Source organism: Phragmites australis, chromosome 2, assembly GCF_958298935.1.
Source record: "Phragmites australis chromosome 2, lpPhrAust1.1, whole genome shotgun sequence".
NCBI classification, from domain to species: domain Eukaryota; kingdom Viridiplantae; phylum Streptophyta; class Magnoliopsida; order Poales; family Poaceae; genus Phragmites; species Phragmites australis.
In genome coordinates, this window is record NC_084922.1 from 41,796,478 (window position 1) to 41,814,007 (window position 17,530).

The 17,530-nt window shown below is 45.6% G+C and overlaps 1 protein-coding gene across 1 annotated transcript; it reads right to left on the reverse strand.

Moving 5' to 3' along the window:
* Positions 1–10,969: 10,969 nt before the first annotated feature.
* On the reverse strand, positions 10,970–13,690 carry LOC133910131 (probable auxin efflux carrier component 9). Its single transcript, XM_062352647.1, has 5 exons — positions 12,656–13,690; positions 12,469–12,554; positions 12,192–12,349; positions 11,497–11,573; positions 10,970–11,399 (listed from the first exon to the last, which is right to left on the reverse strand). Exons 1-5 carry the CDS (start codon positions 13,516–13,518, stop codon positions 11,333–11,335), a joined length of 1,251 nt encoding a protein of 416 aa, XP_062208631.1. The 5' UTR covers positions 13,519–13,690; the 3' UTR covers positions 10,970–11,332.
* Positions 13,691–17,530: the final 3,840 nt, after the last annotated feature.

Sequence of the window (17,530 nt, forward strand, 5' to 3'; positions counted from 1 at the left end):
TGAATGCTTTTTTCGCCGGTTGCCGGCCCTGTTTTACTCTCCTCGGTTTCGCTTTAAGCATATGTTTGTTTCAGATTATAAAAGCTGTATTGTGATCAGAATTTAAAAGCTGAAATAAACAGCTGGATTGTAAAAGCTGAAATAAACAGCTGGATTGTAAAAGCTGAATTGTGATCATAATCTAAAAGCTGAAACAAACAGCTGGTTAAAAAAGCTGGATTGTTATAATCCAATACACAGATTGTAACAATCCAGCAATCCGTCTTGCACCAGATTGTAACAATCCACAATCCAGCTTTTAATCCAGATTTTACAATCCAGCTTCTTACAATCCACAATTTATAAGCTGTTTTTCACAATCTCCAACTCAAACAAACAAACCCTAAATTCGTTGTGTGTGGACCGTTTGCGACAACTAGGCGCTCTGGCTCATCTGGATGCCCATCTGGCTCATCGCGTTTTACTCCACTTTCCAGGAGTTGCCTTTCCTCTGAAATCTTGATCTCTGACACTTTAGGCGGCCGGACCAGGATTGCAATGCCAACGAGCAAGTCTACCAGGATGGCATGGCACCCTTCGGCAATGACGACGACGTGGGCGCTCATGGCGTGCATATGGTGCGTTTGCGAAAATTGACAATGAATAATAGGTTACTTACTATATTTGGTCACTTCATATTTTTTCTAATTCTTAGAATATATATCTATCTCTAAAAAAATCTAAATTAAAAAACTATTCGTAGATATCTAATACATCAAGTAAATATGAAGCTTTATCTCTAAGAATACACACACACATAGAGCCAAGGCCCTGTGGTTGACAAGTCGAACAAAAGCTAATAGAAGTCGAAGAAGTTGCTCAAACCTTTCGGCAAATTAGAAAATAACCAAAGCCGAGCAAAAAGTCATCGTCTAGATTTAGATCCATCTACGCTAGACACATATCTTATTATAACAGGCTCAAATCAATACAAGACAAACATGACATATGATTATTATCCTTAAAGAGACTCGAACCTGTATAAAAATCCTTATATGTTCTCCTATGATTCGTCTACTCGAAGCATCCCCTACCTCTTCAACAAGTTCATTAGATTAGTGGTTCACAAATAGTCAATAACTGATGCCGTTCGTGGGGAACATGACAATATGCATTGAAGAATCTACAGAGATAATGACAATATGTGTTGAAGAATCTACACAAAATCATTGACAGCCTTCGTCGAGAACCAATTTTCTGGATTAGGGGTTCTACGATAACTTTACCCTTATTTTTGGCGAGGTGGTGATCTATCGGGTGAATTTCGACGATGAACTTTCCAGTGATGATTCAAGCGCTGAGGTAAGTTGATTTATGGATCAATGTGTCAAAAATTACAACATCGAATTCGAACCACTCGGCTACCAAGACAACTGTGAATGTCTGATTCACAACAAGTCTGGATCAATCCCTACAACTTCTCAGAACATGAACTGTCAAGACACCAACCCGGAGCAATCCGATGAAATATCCATGATGGATCTAGACGCTTCCTCTAGCAGAGATTATACTCAAGAAGTTTTCGCCGTTAGAGAGGGGGTGATGGTTTGGGTAATCATGATGATGATCCTACAAAGAGACATGGTCAGGGCAATGATCAGCACTAGATGAGCACACCTCCCCATATCCTTAACGGAGCCCCGGTCTTACCGTCTCTTGACTATCAACAAGGGGCCGAAAGCTTTAAATCTACAACCACCAAAAGGATCCTTCTTCTACAAGAGGTTCTCATGCGCCATCCGACTGCAGGTCTAGCTTCCCCAGCCGATAAGGATTGGATGAACTCGGTGATTGACTTAACGAAGGAGGTCATCATCCAGACTGAGAACTCTCATCCGGCCCTAGGTGAAAACAATGCTAATCGGGACAGATCATGCAATCCCCCATCGTACGATGTATCACACTCGGAGAGGCGTAACCCCTCGGAACAAAGCTTCCCGGGATGACAATCGGGCGAATAACCACCATTGAGCCTCGTCAGTCAAATGCCATCTAATCAGTGACTTGTGCAAGGTCATCGACGACCGATGAAGGCGCCCGAGGGCTTATGAAGGGGCTTCGTCTACCCCTCAGCGATCTAATCGAGGAACGTCCCGACATCAATCAATCGGGATCGATCTCTGTGGAAAAAAACTCATGAGGCCGCTATAACCAAGCAAGACTCCATCAACGGATGCCTGGCCTTCTCTCTAGATCTGTGAAATGTAAGTTGGCTGGAAAGGTTCTGCCTCGGGACGATCGAGAAATACAATGGAAGTATAAACCCTGTTGAGTTTTTCTAGATCTATACCACAAACATCCAAGCGGCTTGCGGGGACAAGAAGGTAATGAAAAATTATCTCCTTACCGCCCTTGAAGGAGCAGCCAGGACATAGTTGACCAACCTATCACCGGAAACAATCTACTCGTGGGAATATCTTTGCGATGTATTTCGAGCTAACTTTCATGGTACATACATTCGCCCCCGCATAAAAAACGATCTCTACCGTTGCAAGCAAACAAGGAACGAAACCTGGCATGGATTCATACACCGCTTCAACAATATCCGGAATTACATCCCCAAGGCCAACGACTACGACATCATGCAATCATTCACCCGGGGGGGGGGGTCAGAAGCCGGCAATGCGTTGAAGATATCACCATTTAGGAGCCTGAGATGGTCAAGGAGCTCATGAAGATTGTCGATGAGTCTGCTAAGGCTGAAGACGCACTTCTCTTCATCGAGAAGACTCGGGACATCAAGCACCCTCAACCCAAACTCGAGGGCGATAAGGCAAAGGCCAAGCGCAAGAAGAACGTCAAGGGAGGTAAGGGGAAAAAATAATTCTAAAAAAGTTTTTACAAATCTACCTAACACCCATCCTGACAAGCGTCCCGGATCCTCCTGGGACAAGAGCTCTACACCAGGCTCCAGCGAACGTGATGGTAAGCCTTGACGTGATCTCCACCAGACCGATAACCATAGCCTCCATTAGTGCCACCTCTAGAAGAAGATGGCCAAAGCGGATGTCAAGAAAGTGACCAAAGGAAAGAAGACCTACGTCACGGACCAAAGTAAGGATTCCAGCTCCAGCGGCGGTGAGGATGACATGGATCTGACTGATGAGAGGATAATCTATCACATGTTCGATGGTTCTCCATCATACGAGTTCAAAAGGCATTACAAGATGGTGGCTCGAGAAGTCTTAGCTGCCATCCCCAAGGGTCGTCAGGCCGTTAAGTGGTCAAACATTGAAATCTCTTTCGGCCAAGAAGATTACTCAAATAACTTCATACGGTTAGTCCACTTTCCGATAGTGGTTGAGTGTATGATAAATAATTGTAGGGTTACCTGACTTCTTATCGTTGGAGGGTGTTCTCTAAACATCCTCTTCACTTATGCACTCGAAGAGATGCATATGTTTCAGTCTGCTGTCAAGCCGGTTACTTAAGCCTTCCACGGTATAGCGCTCAGATCTTCGACCTCCCCCATTGGTCAGATACTACTTCCCATTATCTTCAGGAAGCATGACAACTTCCGGACAGAAAAAATTCGGTTCGATGTGATCGACTTCGAGATGGCATACAATGCCATCTTGGGAAAACCTACTCTTGCCAAATTTATGGCAGCCATGTATTACACTTATCAGTGCGTGAAGATCTCGGGACCCAAGGGAGTTATCACCATCCGGGGCTGCCCGAAAGTAGGCCTACACTGTGACAAACAGAGTCTGGACATGTGTAGGGATCGATGATATCTTAAGGAGGATATTTAAAACTAATTGGCTCCAAAAACTTCACAAGATAAACCTATATTAATTTATATATGAATATGTTCTAGGTTTATCTAGTGTGTCTACTCTGCCGTTCAAAATAGATTACAACCTATCTAGAAAGGTAAATTGCAAATATGTAAATACAGAAACGTAAATAAGGTAGAGAGAGCAAACTCGACGCAAAAGATTTTTATCTCGTGGTATCGATGGCATAAACGCCACTCCTAGTCCACGTTGGAGCTCCATGGATATGCTCCCGAACGGCATCCCATCACAACCCCTGAGCCACTAAGACCTCAAGTGGGTAGAGCCATCAAGCCACCAAGGTAAAGCATCACCACAAGCCTCTCTTTCGGTCACTTGCCACCGTCTTCACTTCGGAGCTTGAGCCACCAAGGCAAGGGTCTCTGTGTCCCCATATAAAAGTTTTGCCACCGCTCCACACCAAATCAGAGGGTCAACAAGCTTGAGCCACCAAGATCTAAGGTGCCGGCGAGTTACCAAGATTCCAAAGTGTCGACATACCACTTGGTAAAAACTAGGATCATTTCTTGATCTCTTCTCTATGTAGTAACACCTAGCTACAACTCTCTCTAAGCCTATTAGCACTAATCACTCTTTAATCATATACTTAATTATCTTGGATGATCACTTTAAGAATTTTAGTGGCATGGATGGCGTCTCAACTGTATGTGTGCTCTCTGAACTCTAACGTCCTTAAATGACCAAGTGAAGAGGTATTTATAGCCTCAATCATACAGACTAGGTATTTAACGCCCTAATGGCTCAATTTTACTTTATACGCCAAATGATCCGGTGTAAACAACATTGTACTCACTGGACTATCTGGTGTGTACATCTCCAAAAAACTAATCGTTGGATCTTCACTCCAACCTTCTGTGAACACCGGATGTTTCGGCATGTTCACCAGCTCCATCACTGGATCATCCAGCATGTACACTGCTTCTGCCAACCGAGCCTCTTTCTTCTCTGCACAAAATACTTCGGCGTGTATATCATCAGTGCGCCAGATGTGTTGATCTTCAATCTTCAACACTTGCAACCTTCTCTGCAAAAATACTCTGGCGTATTCAACTCCATATTGCTGGACAATCCGGCGTGCTTCATCTTTTCTCCCCATTGTAAAAGACACTCCGACATGTACTGGCTTCACGCAATAGATCTTTCGACGTGTACATTTGCCATGAGCTGAAATACTCCGACGTGTATAATCTCCTCTACACCGGACCTTGGTTGAAGGTGATTGGGATCTCAGACCACTTGAGGTATCAAGTAGGCCCTATAGAGCTAGGTTGACCTCTCTCTTGACCGCTTTGTATTGTCTCTTGGACTCGTATGCGCTAGATCCTCCGAAGATGTGCGCCAAGCTCTGTCCAACCCCATGAAATTTGGGTTCATCATCTTTAGCATGCAACTTGGCTTATCATCGACCTTCTTTTTAATGATGTGGCATTCATCGAAGTCATGTTGATTGGTCCGATGGACAGAACACCACTTTCCACCACCTCAGCTTAGGCCTTTGTTATCCCCGATGTTGCACGATTTGCTCCTATCGACCACAGCTATAGTCATGTTTGGACCTTTGCGCTTGTCACTAGATTTATTCTTCTTCCCCTCATTTTTCGAGGACTCAGGATTGTCCTTGCCAAGCTAAGGGTTTTTGGCATGTGCTTGAGCTTTAGCACGTTTTGCAGACTTATCGCCCAACTCGAAGAGCTCTTTGATCGTTTGTACCTTTCTAGTGGCTAACCTACCAACTAGATCTGTGTCTTTGACACCACGCTTAAAGGCGATGATGACTGACTCGTCAGAGATATCTAGGATCATGTTGCGCCTATCACTGAACCTCCGAATGAAGTCTTGAAGAGATTCATCTTTTCCTTGGTTCAGCTGAAGAAGATCGTTCTCCATTCATGGACGCTCAAACGTGCCATGGAAGTTGGAGATGAACTAAGCCTTCAGCTCAGCCCACGATCGGATCGAGTTGGGAGGCAAGTTCAACAACCAGGACTATGCTTGCCCATCTAACGCGGTCAACAGATAGTTGGCCATCACCTTGTTGTCACCGCCTGCCGCTTGAATAACAGTGGTATAGATCTATAACCACTCATTAGGATTGAGCTTTATATCATATTTTTGGATCAGACCTGCTTTGTACTTCTCAGGCCACCGCATTGACCAGAGCTTAGGAGCAAAGGCTTCGCAATCCCCATCAAACTGTTTTGGAGGCGGAGGAGGAGGGTTATCACGTCTGTTCCTTCGAACATGGGAGTCACGCCAATTGTACCATCCTAGATATCTGCGTTCGTTATAGCGTCGGTCGTCCTCACAGTGTTTCTCGCAATGGCTATCTATCACTTTCCATAGATCGTGCCAATCATGAAGGATGTGGTTTCTCAGGGTTTCCTAGTTCCTGCGCCTATGAATAGGGCAACTACAGCCTAGCTCGTAGGACTTCGCTCAACCCTAACCAACTGAGCTTCCCATCTGTGACTCCTCGATTCAGGGATGTCCACGTCTATGGCTCCTCGAACCAGCCCCTTGCCGACTCAGGTGTCTAGAACTACTAGATTTGTTTACTCGAGCAATTTGGATTTGAGTCGCATCAAGTAAAGTCTGCACTTGATTGAGCATCGGGGTTAAAGGATTCATCGGATCCAACTCGCGGAAGGATCTTTGAATCAGATGAGCGCCCTAGATGTTAGCCTCTGGAGTACTGAAGACACTACTACCGAGGCTTGGCTACGGCTGAGTCGATGAAGCCTCATGACAGTTGTCCTGAGAGTATCCGTTCCTCGATCTCAGGACCGGTGCTGGTGGAGGGGCTTATTGAAGACCAAAGGACACTTGACCTCCTGCAATCCATTAATGATCAATAGTATTAGGAGCTTACTGGGCACAAGCCTTAGATGTTCCTGGCGGTATATTTCTAGCGACGTCAGTATTGTGAGTGGTGGTTGCCGCTGCTGGGTTCGCGGGAATCCTGGTGCTATTGTTCTCTACGGAATTTTGATCTACTACCATTGAGTTATCGGGTGGGGTTCCAACTCCTCGAGCCATGAACACGAATCTATCCGTTTGGCTGTGTAGCAAACATGGCCCTCTTAGGGCCTATATGTGATTTTGGTGATTAATAACAACATAGTCAATGAGACTAACATGTTTGCCAAGTATATGCATTAGTATGTCTCATGGATGCAATACATGAATAAGCCACCGAAACCAGAACAAAGATTGATTAAATTAGAAAAGTACTAGGAAAAATGACTACGCCGGATGGTCCGGTGTAGAAGAGTTTGCATACACCGGAATGATTCAGCTCATGGAAACTGTACACACTGAAAGGTTTGGTGTATGAAGTTAACATCAGAGTGTTCTGATATAAGGAGACGAAGATGATACACGCCGGATGATTCGACATTCTGAGTTGAACTCACCAGAGGGTATGCGTCGGATTATTTGTTGCAGAGAAGGTTCCAAGTGTTGAAGATTGAAGGTCGACGCACTAGATGGTCCGACGCTTTGAAGTTCAACACGTTAGTGCAATTCTTGCAGAGAAGGGTTCAGTGGCGGTCTGGCTCAAGTCTACACATTGGATGTTTCGACGATGGAGTTCAAGATACACTAGAATGTCCGGTGTTCACAGATGGTTTTGAGTGCAGTTCCAATGGCTAGTTTATACTGATGTACACATTGGATTTTCTGGTGTTTGTACTACTGTTAATGCCGGAACATCTAGTGTTTACAGTTTCTGTGAGCCGTTGGGGCAACAGCTAGTTGGTGGGTTTGAGACTATAAATACCCATCCACTCAGTCATTTGAAGGTGCTGAAGTCCAGAGAAGCTTACATACACTTGAGAAGATATCTAAGCTACCGAAGTGCTTAAAGTAATCATCCAAGGAGGAATAGAGAGTGATTAGTACATAAGATTAGAGAGTGATTAGTGCTAATGGACCTAGAAAGAGTTATTGCTAGGTGTTGCTTCCTAGAGAGTGGTTCAAGGAGTGATCCTAGAGTGTGCCAAGTGGTACGTCGGTACCTTGGAGTCTTTATGACTCGCCGATACCTTGATCCTTGGTGGCTCATAATTGTTGACCCTCCAACTTAGTATGGAGCAGCGACAAGACTCTTGTACGGGGACGCAGAGACCCTTTCCTTGGTGGCTCAAGCTCCGAAATGAAAACAACGACAAGAGACTGGAAGAGAAGCTTATGGTGAGGCCTTGCCTTGGTGGCTTGGTGTCTCTACCCACTTGAGGCCTTGGTTGCTCAAGGGTTATGACCGAGTGTCATCCAGGAGTATATCCTTGGTGAAGCTCTAACATAGACTAGGGATGGCGTTTATGCTATCGATATCATGGGATAAAAATTCCTTGTGCTAAGTTTGCTCTTTCTGCTTTGTTTACATTTCCGTATTTACATACTTGCAATTTTCTTTTGAATGGTAGAGTAGACACACTAGATAAACCTAGAATACATTTAGATAGAAATTGATATAGGTTTATCTTGTGAAATTTTTAGAGCTAATTAGTTTAAATGTCCCAATTCATCCCCTCCCCCATCTTTGAACGTCACCGATCCCTACATGCTACTCTAGCTGTCAACCGAGTTGTCATTGCCACTCTCCTGATCCTCGTTCTCGCTGTCGATGTCTATGCACTGGAGAATGATAGCTCCTTGGGATCCCAGTCAAGATATCCCACCTCACGATATGCGTCCATTGGGCTATAATCGAGAATACCAGTGTGGATTAGTCCACCTTGATTGTCCCAATGGAAAACTATAGCTCCAAAGAGGATCTTAGATCCAGCAAGAGATGATGACTAGATGGCTTCCGCCGACTCGAAGTAGTCGTAGAAACCGTCATCAAAGAAACTAGCGCGGATGTGAACTCGAGACATGATCAATCCTGAAAAGCAGAAGAAGGCCCCTACCTGGCGCGCCAACTGTCGAAGATTAGTGTATGACAATACGTCTGTAATTGATTGGGGTAAGTTCAAGATCAGGGATTGAACACAAATCGAGACACGCGATTTAGATAGGTTTGGATCCCTAATTGGAGTAATACCCTACGTCCTGTATAGATGGTGATGTTGTATTCTCTCGAGTACAAACAATGTGTCTAGACCTATTATAGAGAATAGATTGGATCTAAGCTAAACTAAGGATGATGTTGTTGAGTATCTTTTATGATTTTGATGCTTGTGTCGAGTTACAGATTTCTCTCTCTCCCAAGGGTCTAGGTCCCTGCTTTATAGAGGGCTGATATGCCACATCCTATGTAGCCTTAGTCGATAGGGGGTCCTTCATCTTTTCTACCACGACAAAGCAGATGAATCCGACTTGAATACTAGTTATTCTCGAGTTGGGCAACCAATCGAGACTTTCCTAGCTAGTATAGGTCTTTTAGATTTTTGGGTGCATCGGGTACCGCATACTCGGCTCTATTGTATCCGAAATTGTTCTACATGTGCATGGTAGACCCTGTCCATATACATTGTACTCCTTATATGTATATACCATATAATTAGATATTCGACAAAATATACTATGCCAACCTAAAGACTAAGGTGGATTAGTAATTACCGATCTATTGGTCAAAAATGGAACTTCGTGTTACATGTTCTTTGAAGTGATATTGGGTGAACAACCGCGTATAACAAGGACATGCCACAAATAAAGCAGTCGCCCCACATATTCCACGGGACCTCGCCTACCTCTATGATGAAGGGTTTGTCGCTCTAGATCCGAGTCGTTGCCCTCGTTGCCTAATCTGGTTGGGTGGAAGACTGGTTTAGTGGGCTACGCGACGGCCACCATGGCTGGATTCACGCAAGGAACCTACCTAGTTGCGCAAACACCGACACGTGGGCGTGATCCGTAGGGCAGTCATGTGCTGAGGCGAGTTTCGTGGCTGTCAATCTTCCCCCGGCGCTTGTTGGCATCATCCTAGGACGCATCGGATCCTCCCCATGCCAGATCAGTCTTTACCCCTAATATGGCCCATGGGGAGCTATGCAGCTTTGTGGTGGCTTCTTAGGTGGCATGCATGTGAGGCGTTGTCAACAGCGTGGCAACGATGGTCCTAGTCTGGGCGTGTGCCGTTCGGCCACGTGGGGGTTCCCTTCGGCGTGGCTAGGGGTGCCAGAGCTCTTGACGAAAGTCTACCCGGCTTTTTGCTGGTGCCGACGACAGAGGCACCACTCTCCTCCTTGGATGTGTCGTCATAGTGATCCCTCTAGGCATTCTCCAAGTGAAAACCTAGTTTTGGTCTTGTAGATAGGGGACGATGGCATGTTCGACATCGTTTCCTCCTTGGAGACGTTTGAGTGTCGCTGGCTTAGGTTTGACGTGAGTCTGATCGGCAGCGATGTTGACTCCATCATACCTAGTTTAGCTAGGTAGTTGATCATGTGCGTAGGTTTGGATTACTCTACGGTGCTTCAGACCTAATTTAGCTAAGTAGTTTACCCGCAATATTAATGATTTTATCCTGATTTACCCTAATTAACCAAGCACACGCTCGGTTTGGCCTCATTTCCCTAAATATGTGGCAACTTATTCTTACCTCTAAGAGCAGTCGCCTGCCTTAGTTTAAAAAAAAGATATGGTACACCGCTGAACCTCGTATCAACGGACTACCAGATACTGGGTTGGAGTATGGCGCGTGCCAAGTGCCGACTCGATTTCCAGTAGGAAGCGCGGCCGTTTGATTGTAAGCGGCCCAGGTACAGACGACTGGCCACGCAACAACGTGCGGTCGTGACATCGTCGGAACACACAGCGGCCTGCACCCTCTGTGACAACTTGAGACGTGATGCGCGTTCATCGTTAACGCTTCGCCTCATTTCTCTCGTGCAATACGCCGACAACATGCCCTTTCGATGACGCGATGGTGCAACTTCGAGCCGCCGTACGGCCTCACCGAAGTCAAACCTCATGCGCGTTCCTGCGATCTTCAGTTTAACCACAGGTTGCCCGCCGCCGCCGCCGCCGCAGTGATCTTCAGTCTCTGTGCCTGCTACCGTGGTACGGGTACGATAGGGCAGCAAAAACGTGCGGGCGCTGTAGAAACCTTTCGACGGCTAGTTTCTTCTCAAGGATATCGCAAACAATTCTGTTCCTGAATGGCATGTTATCTTCGTTTGGTTTTTCTCTGTCTTCAGAGTATGTGTGTAAATTGCAACAAAAAGAGAGCGCGCCATACATTCCTCTTGCGGACATCGCTTGCCGTTGCCGGCTCTTCTAGATGTTCAAATGAACAGAGTGTGCTGTATTGGGTTCATTATTGGTTCACGAGGTTGAAAAGACATTACAAGAATCGCAAATTAATTTCGCGCTAGCTACAACTTAATTTGCGTCTGCTACACTTGCTGTACATTGCGAAGTTTTGACAGCATCGGTCACATTTGTCTTGCGCTGTCCATCGACCATTCTGAGTTCATGCTGCCTTCCAATAGCTATTTTTGCACATGCATATGAACCCTTTGGCTTAATCTAGTAGAACCTTCGATTCGTTACTGCCCCAGCAAAATATAGTACACAATGGTAACGGGTAGAGATATAAATATCCCAAGAATAACCCTGAAAGACAAAACGAACAAGGTTTAATTTGGTCAGATGGAATTCACGAAGACGTCTGGATTCTACAAGCTAAACAGTATATGGTAAAAGAACAAACCCAGTGCTCATGATGTCCGCGTGGACCTTGTACTCCTCGGCGTACACGAACGAAGTTACGGCCAGGGGGAGAGCCGCCTGCATGCATGTGAGAATTCCGAGTTTAGATAAACTACTAATATCTTAATCCATAAACAAAAGCTTCAGCGTATGCGACTTTTTGTTGTTATCCTGAAACTGGTAACTGTTGTTAATCCAGATTTGCTGTCGATTTCCATATTTCATTATCCTATTAATTCGTCAGCAGCCGCTCCTCCAACCAAAATGAATTAACAAAAGGTCAACCTTGTATTCACATGATCAGATGAGGACGCGTTGTTGTACTAGGACGTACGACTAATACTACTTCTTGGAGCTGACTTTGCTTGTCTGATGGCTCAGTTTCCCTCTAACATGGTGATCAGTCCATACTAGCAGCACAGCTCTAGCTACTAAACAACAGCCGATTCACAAACTTGTAGAAATATCCTTTTAGTATTTTTTTTTAGAAACATTTTGTTTGAGCAGGAACTCCGTTATGCAAATGGTGGCTGGGCAAATCTCTCAAGAATAGGACGACGAACGGAGTAGAACAAGAGCGAAAATCTTTCAAATATTGCGTAGGTATGTGTGTTTTTTATTCCATTTTGAAAGGCTTCGTGCTTTAAGTTTGTTTTGGGAAAGACGAAAAAAGGTTTGCCTATGTGTGGGCTTTACCTGTACGACAGCAATGTGCAGAAGGGTGCCATGCATTCCGATGGCGAGCGAGGCGAGCAGCATGACCACCGGCCCTATCAAGAACTTGAGCACCATGGAGAGCGACGCAACTTTATACCCGCACGGAACAAACCGTGATTGCCGCGCTATGAACGTCCCTGAAATGATTATTGAACGGGTTTACATTAACGGACAAATAGAATAAACAAAATTCACGTGCAAGTTTTTGAAGTCCAAATTAGATGATACTCAAGTTTAACTGGAGTGAAATAAAGACCTGAAGCGAACATGCTTAGCCCAACGGCGGTTGTGTATATGATGAACAGAGAGTTGTCGATAATTTTTGGCATCTTGATATCAGCCCTGCAGAATAACAAATATGGACAATCATTAGAAACAAAAATACGATGAGAAAAAAAATGGCAAAGAGATACTATAAAAATGATAGAACGAAGGGGACGCACTTGAATGCGATTAGAGACCAGATGAGGCCAAGGAAGCTCGCATAGGTATTCGGAATCTTGAGAAGCTTCTTTCCTGCCATCCATACGACGTGCATCACCGCGGGCGCAGCAGGCCGCGAAACCTCCATCGTGACACCTGTGCTCACCTCCTTGGCGACCGCCGTAGTGTCGGCCACATCGACGCTGTCTTGTGCCGTGGACGACGGCGCAGCCGACGCCACCTCCGTGATCTCAATGTTTACGGCCACCTCGTAACGACTCCCCTCGGCCGAAACATCGCCGCCGTTCTGGTCACGCGCGGACTTCTCCACCACCGCCACGGGTGACTCAGGGCTGATCTTGGCTCCGTCATCCCTCGCCGCCATGAACTCGTACAGGAAAATGACGACGTTGTACCAGATGCAGAACTGCATAACGACGATCTGCTTCATGAGACCGCCCGACACCGGCCCGTACATGCCGTTGAGGAGCGGCACGCCCATGATGATGGTGTTGGGCAGCGACGCCACGGAGAAGTTGGTCACCACCCACTTCAGCGGCGGCGGCGCCGCCTCCTTCTCGTCGCCCCTGCGCCTGCGGAAGACGGCCCAGAGTGCCCACGCCGTGAGGGCGAGCAGCATGACCGCCTTGTGCAGCGTGTCGGCGGCGATGAGGCGCTCGTTCATGTGGTAGGGGTCGTTGGTGGAGACCATGTGGAAGATGAGCACCGGCACGGCGTAGAGCGCGACGAAGTGGTTGATGCCCGCGCATTGCTCGTCGGAGAAGGCCTTGAGCCACCGCACGGACGCGTAGCCCAGCACCGCCGCCGTGTACAGCGGCGCCATCGCCTCCACGACATGGTACACGGCCGAGCCCGGGATCATGGTGCTCTAGCTGCAACCGGCTGTAAACAATTAATCGGTATCAACCGATCAGGAACCGCACCACACCTCCCTAAACCGACTGCGATCTAGATTGATCAATCTAGTTACCAAAAGAACTTGGATCTCTACTGCTAAGAGTGCTCTCTTGCGAGCGATGCTATACAGCTAGAGTCGTTGTAGTGCGAGAGCTTAGGTTATGGCTTGGACGTGTATATATAGCGCGAGATCAGGAGGTGGTGTGCCTGGCGCGAGTTGACTGACGCGGGATTGGATCCATGAGTGGTGCATGGTGGTGCCAGGTTCGTCAGCCCCGCGCGCTGATGGTTTTGGGTCGTGGAAAGGGACGGCAGAAAACCGGAAAGGCAGGTAGCGACACGCATACGCATGCAACGGCACTGCATGCGCAGTGGGATTTGTTAATGGGAATTAATTGGGTGCTGACGCCACTAGGACTGATGGCGCACAACAAAAGTGAGTTGTGCAGATCGTGCTGGGAGTAGGTACGGTGTCAGCAGTACGACTCAGGCATGCGCCAACGTACCCAACCAGGAGATTCAACGTGATCCATTCTCGAGAAAGATTTAGCTGGCCTGGGAACTTTCGTACGTACTGGGGCGGTACAGCGCATTTTTACTTGGCATGTTATCAGCTCGTGGGAAGTCAGAGGACAGAGCGCATTTTTAGTTGCGATTGTATTGATTCTTTACTTCATGTCATGCCCTCCCTGACTCTCGACTACACGCAGGTCTGACCGACCGATCGGGGCACATGCATGAGCTGGAATGGGAATCGCAAAAACAAGCTAACCCCGTTAACGGTATCGCTAAATGCCAATTTTTTTTTCTCTAGCTAGGCTGCATTTATTCGGTTTGCAGACGATAAGAAAATGTACGTGTCAACAGTGTTAGAATTTAATTACAGTTAGTCATCAATTAGTAATAAAGTGTCTTTACCAAAGTAACATGTTCCTTGTTAAGAGATTTTATACTTTTTTATTGTGTTCATTGGAGAGAGACATATCTCTCTAATAGCACCCTTCATCATGTATATATATGTAAACATTTCATTCAATCAATACAAGAGTTTCATTCTCTACTTTTATTTCCTACTGCAATACGTTATCAGCCACATTGCTCTTCAAATCGCTAATCGGCCTCACCACCGAAGAGCACAACAAGGAAGAATGGAGGGACGAAATGCGCCTAACATCATGACTGCGCTAATTGGACTCGACACAGATCGAAAAACTGCACGAAGGCGATGCCTAGAACGTCAACACAGAGGCACGAAAGCCTCTTCACAGAAGGATGAACACTAAAGAATTTGGCGATTACAGAAGAACACGACTGCACCATCGTCATCGCCGACATCGTCTTCTGCATCACGTACCATGATGTCGTTGTGGGTCCGAGGCCTCCTGCTGATGCTGCTTCGCCGCCCATCGGCGAACACTACACAAGATCAGAAGCCCATCGGCCTCAACATCCAACCAAGGTGAGCATCACCGAACCATGGCATCCCTCCTTTCGTGCCTCGATGACGTCCATCCCTGGCGGAATGACTTTTCGCGGCCACCACGAGTGATGATGCACGCTCCTCTGATGGCTACCACGTGGACATCCACGTGCACTTCCGCCACCACCATGCACTTCCGTGCGCGACCTCTACAATCAACACATGCCTTCGCGGCCCACCGCACCAACCCATCACCCCTCCTCTGCGGTAGGAGGTGGCACACGTGGCTCACAACGGTAGTGCTAATCCACTTGGCAGCGCTCGACGGCGGCCTCCTCGATGGCGGCGTGGTGCCCGGCGGAGGCTTCCTCCATGGCAACGTGGCGTTCGGCCGCCCCCTCCGGCGGCCCTCATAGTGGTCAGTGGCGGCGACACCCAGCGCGGCCTCCGTCTCAGCGGACTTAGCTGCATGGCATGACAGCTCCGAGTCGGCTCCACTACGATCCACTGCGGCCGGTGCCTCTTCAGCAGGTGACAAACGGCGGCTCGACTCCGGCAAGCGGCTCGAACCGCCCTAGCGACAGTGGCGATGCACAGTGATGGGGAGGGTCAAGCGGTTAGGGTTGGAACCTAACCCGCCGCCTCTCCCCCCTTATATAGGGTGCAGGGTGGTGGAGCCCGAATGAGCCATGGGCCAAAAGGCCAATTAGGCTCAGGCCCAGGTTGCCTTGCTCCCTCACGCTAGAGCCCTCAACCAGCCTAAGGTTATTTTACAGAAAACCCCTCAAGTTTTGAGCATATTGCAAGATGATCCAACTACAAGTACTGTGTATTAAGTATTTATCATGTTTAGGCCCTTAGTATTTTCAATAATTACATATTGTGTTATTTACTAATGTAAAATTGTATTCCAGACCATATTTTATGGAAAATCTGTAATGTTTAATGTGTTTACTATTAAGCATTCCCTATAACATGCAGTTGAATTAACGATCATGTTAATTTTGCAATTGAGAATTTTCTTGTAGAATTACATATTAATTCACCTTAATTAATCCTAAGGAGCTCTTACACCCAAATATGCTTAATTCAAGAAGAATCAAAATGCAAAATCAAATTAAGTGATTACTTCAATTTAATATTTGTGAAACACAAGATGATAGAATCAAGCATCTACTATAACTTTGCAGATTATGTTCCATCACTGTGAGGTCTACATAATGTCATTTTGACATTATGACTACCTTCAAAGTATCCCTCCAAATATTCAATTTCGCATAATACAAGGTAATAGAACTATGGCATCTACTGTATTTTGGCAGATTATCCACCACTACTGTGCGGTTTATACCACTTTTGGTGACTATCATCAATGTGTTAAATCACTACATTAGAGGTCTACATCATTTTGATGATTACCTTCTATGTGATTACCTGATATTCTAAATGAGCATAACACAAGGTAATAGGAACATAGACATCTACTTACAAATGTTAGATTATGTCTCATACTACTGCGAGATCTACACCACATTTGGTGATTATCTTCAACGTGTTAGCTACATAATTTGAGGTCTACACTATGTAATTTAAGTCTTAACTTGAATTTACAAATTTTGCATAATTAGTACACCATTAACATGATGATTTTTAAATTACCTACAATAAATTAATCAAATCTATGGTCAAATTCATATAGGATACAATGACCGGCAAAGAGTTCGATAAACTCGCGCTTGACAGTCACAATTATCTAACATGAGCATGGACGTTAAGGTCAATCTTACATCCCGCGGAATAGTAGCGGCACTTCAAACCTCCCCAAGCAAGAGATCTACAGCTACCAAATCAAATAAAATATGGAGATTTATACATAATACCACACCATATCCATCCAGATATCAAATATGACTATCTGATGGAAGAAAATCCGAGCACTCTATGGATAGCTCTCAAAACCAGATATGAACAGCGGTAGGCAGTTAATCTGCCTGATGCAAGTCATGAATTGACACATCTCTGAATCCAGGACTTTAAGTTCGTCGGAGATTACATTCATGTTGTTCATAAAATTTGCTCAAAATTACATTTTTTTTTCTTCCGAAAAAAGAACCTACAGATGCGGAAAAGATAGATAGAACTTTATCTACTATGCTTCCCACAGATAGGATCTTATAGCACAATACCGTGCTAGAATACCAAGTTTATTCAGACTTAATACATAGATTACTTCAAGCTGAAAAGCATGATGAACTACTTCTAAGGAATCATCATTAGCATCCAATTAGCGCTGCTCTTTTACTTAAAGTACAAACTAATATTTAGAATAACAACAAGTTCGATGGTTCTTTTAGATGCCATCCAAAGAATGTTAATGGTAAATGCAAACGCAATAAAAAGGAGAAGCCCTATGCACCTGATCAGGAAAAAGGTATTTCTAGACCTAAACTTGACAAATCTATTGTTTATCGTAAGTGTGGATGCTACAAGCACTCCACTAAAAAATAACGCAACCTGAGACATTTAGTTGATCTGTATTTACAATCCGTGGGACGTA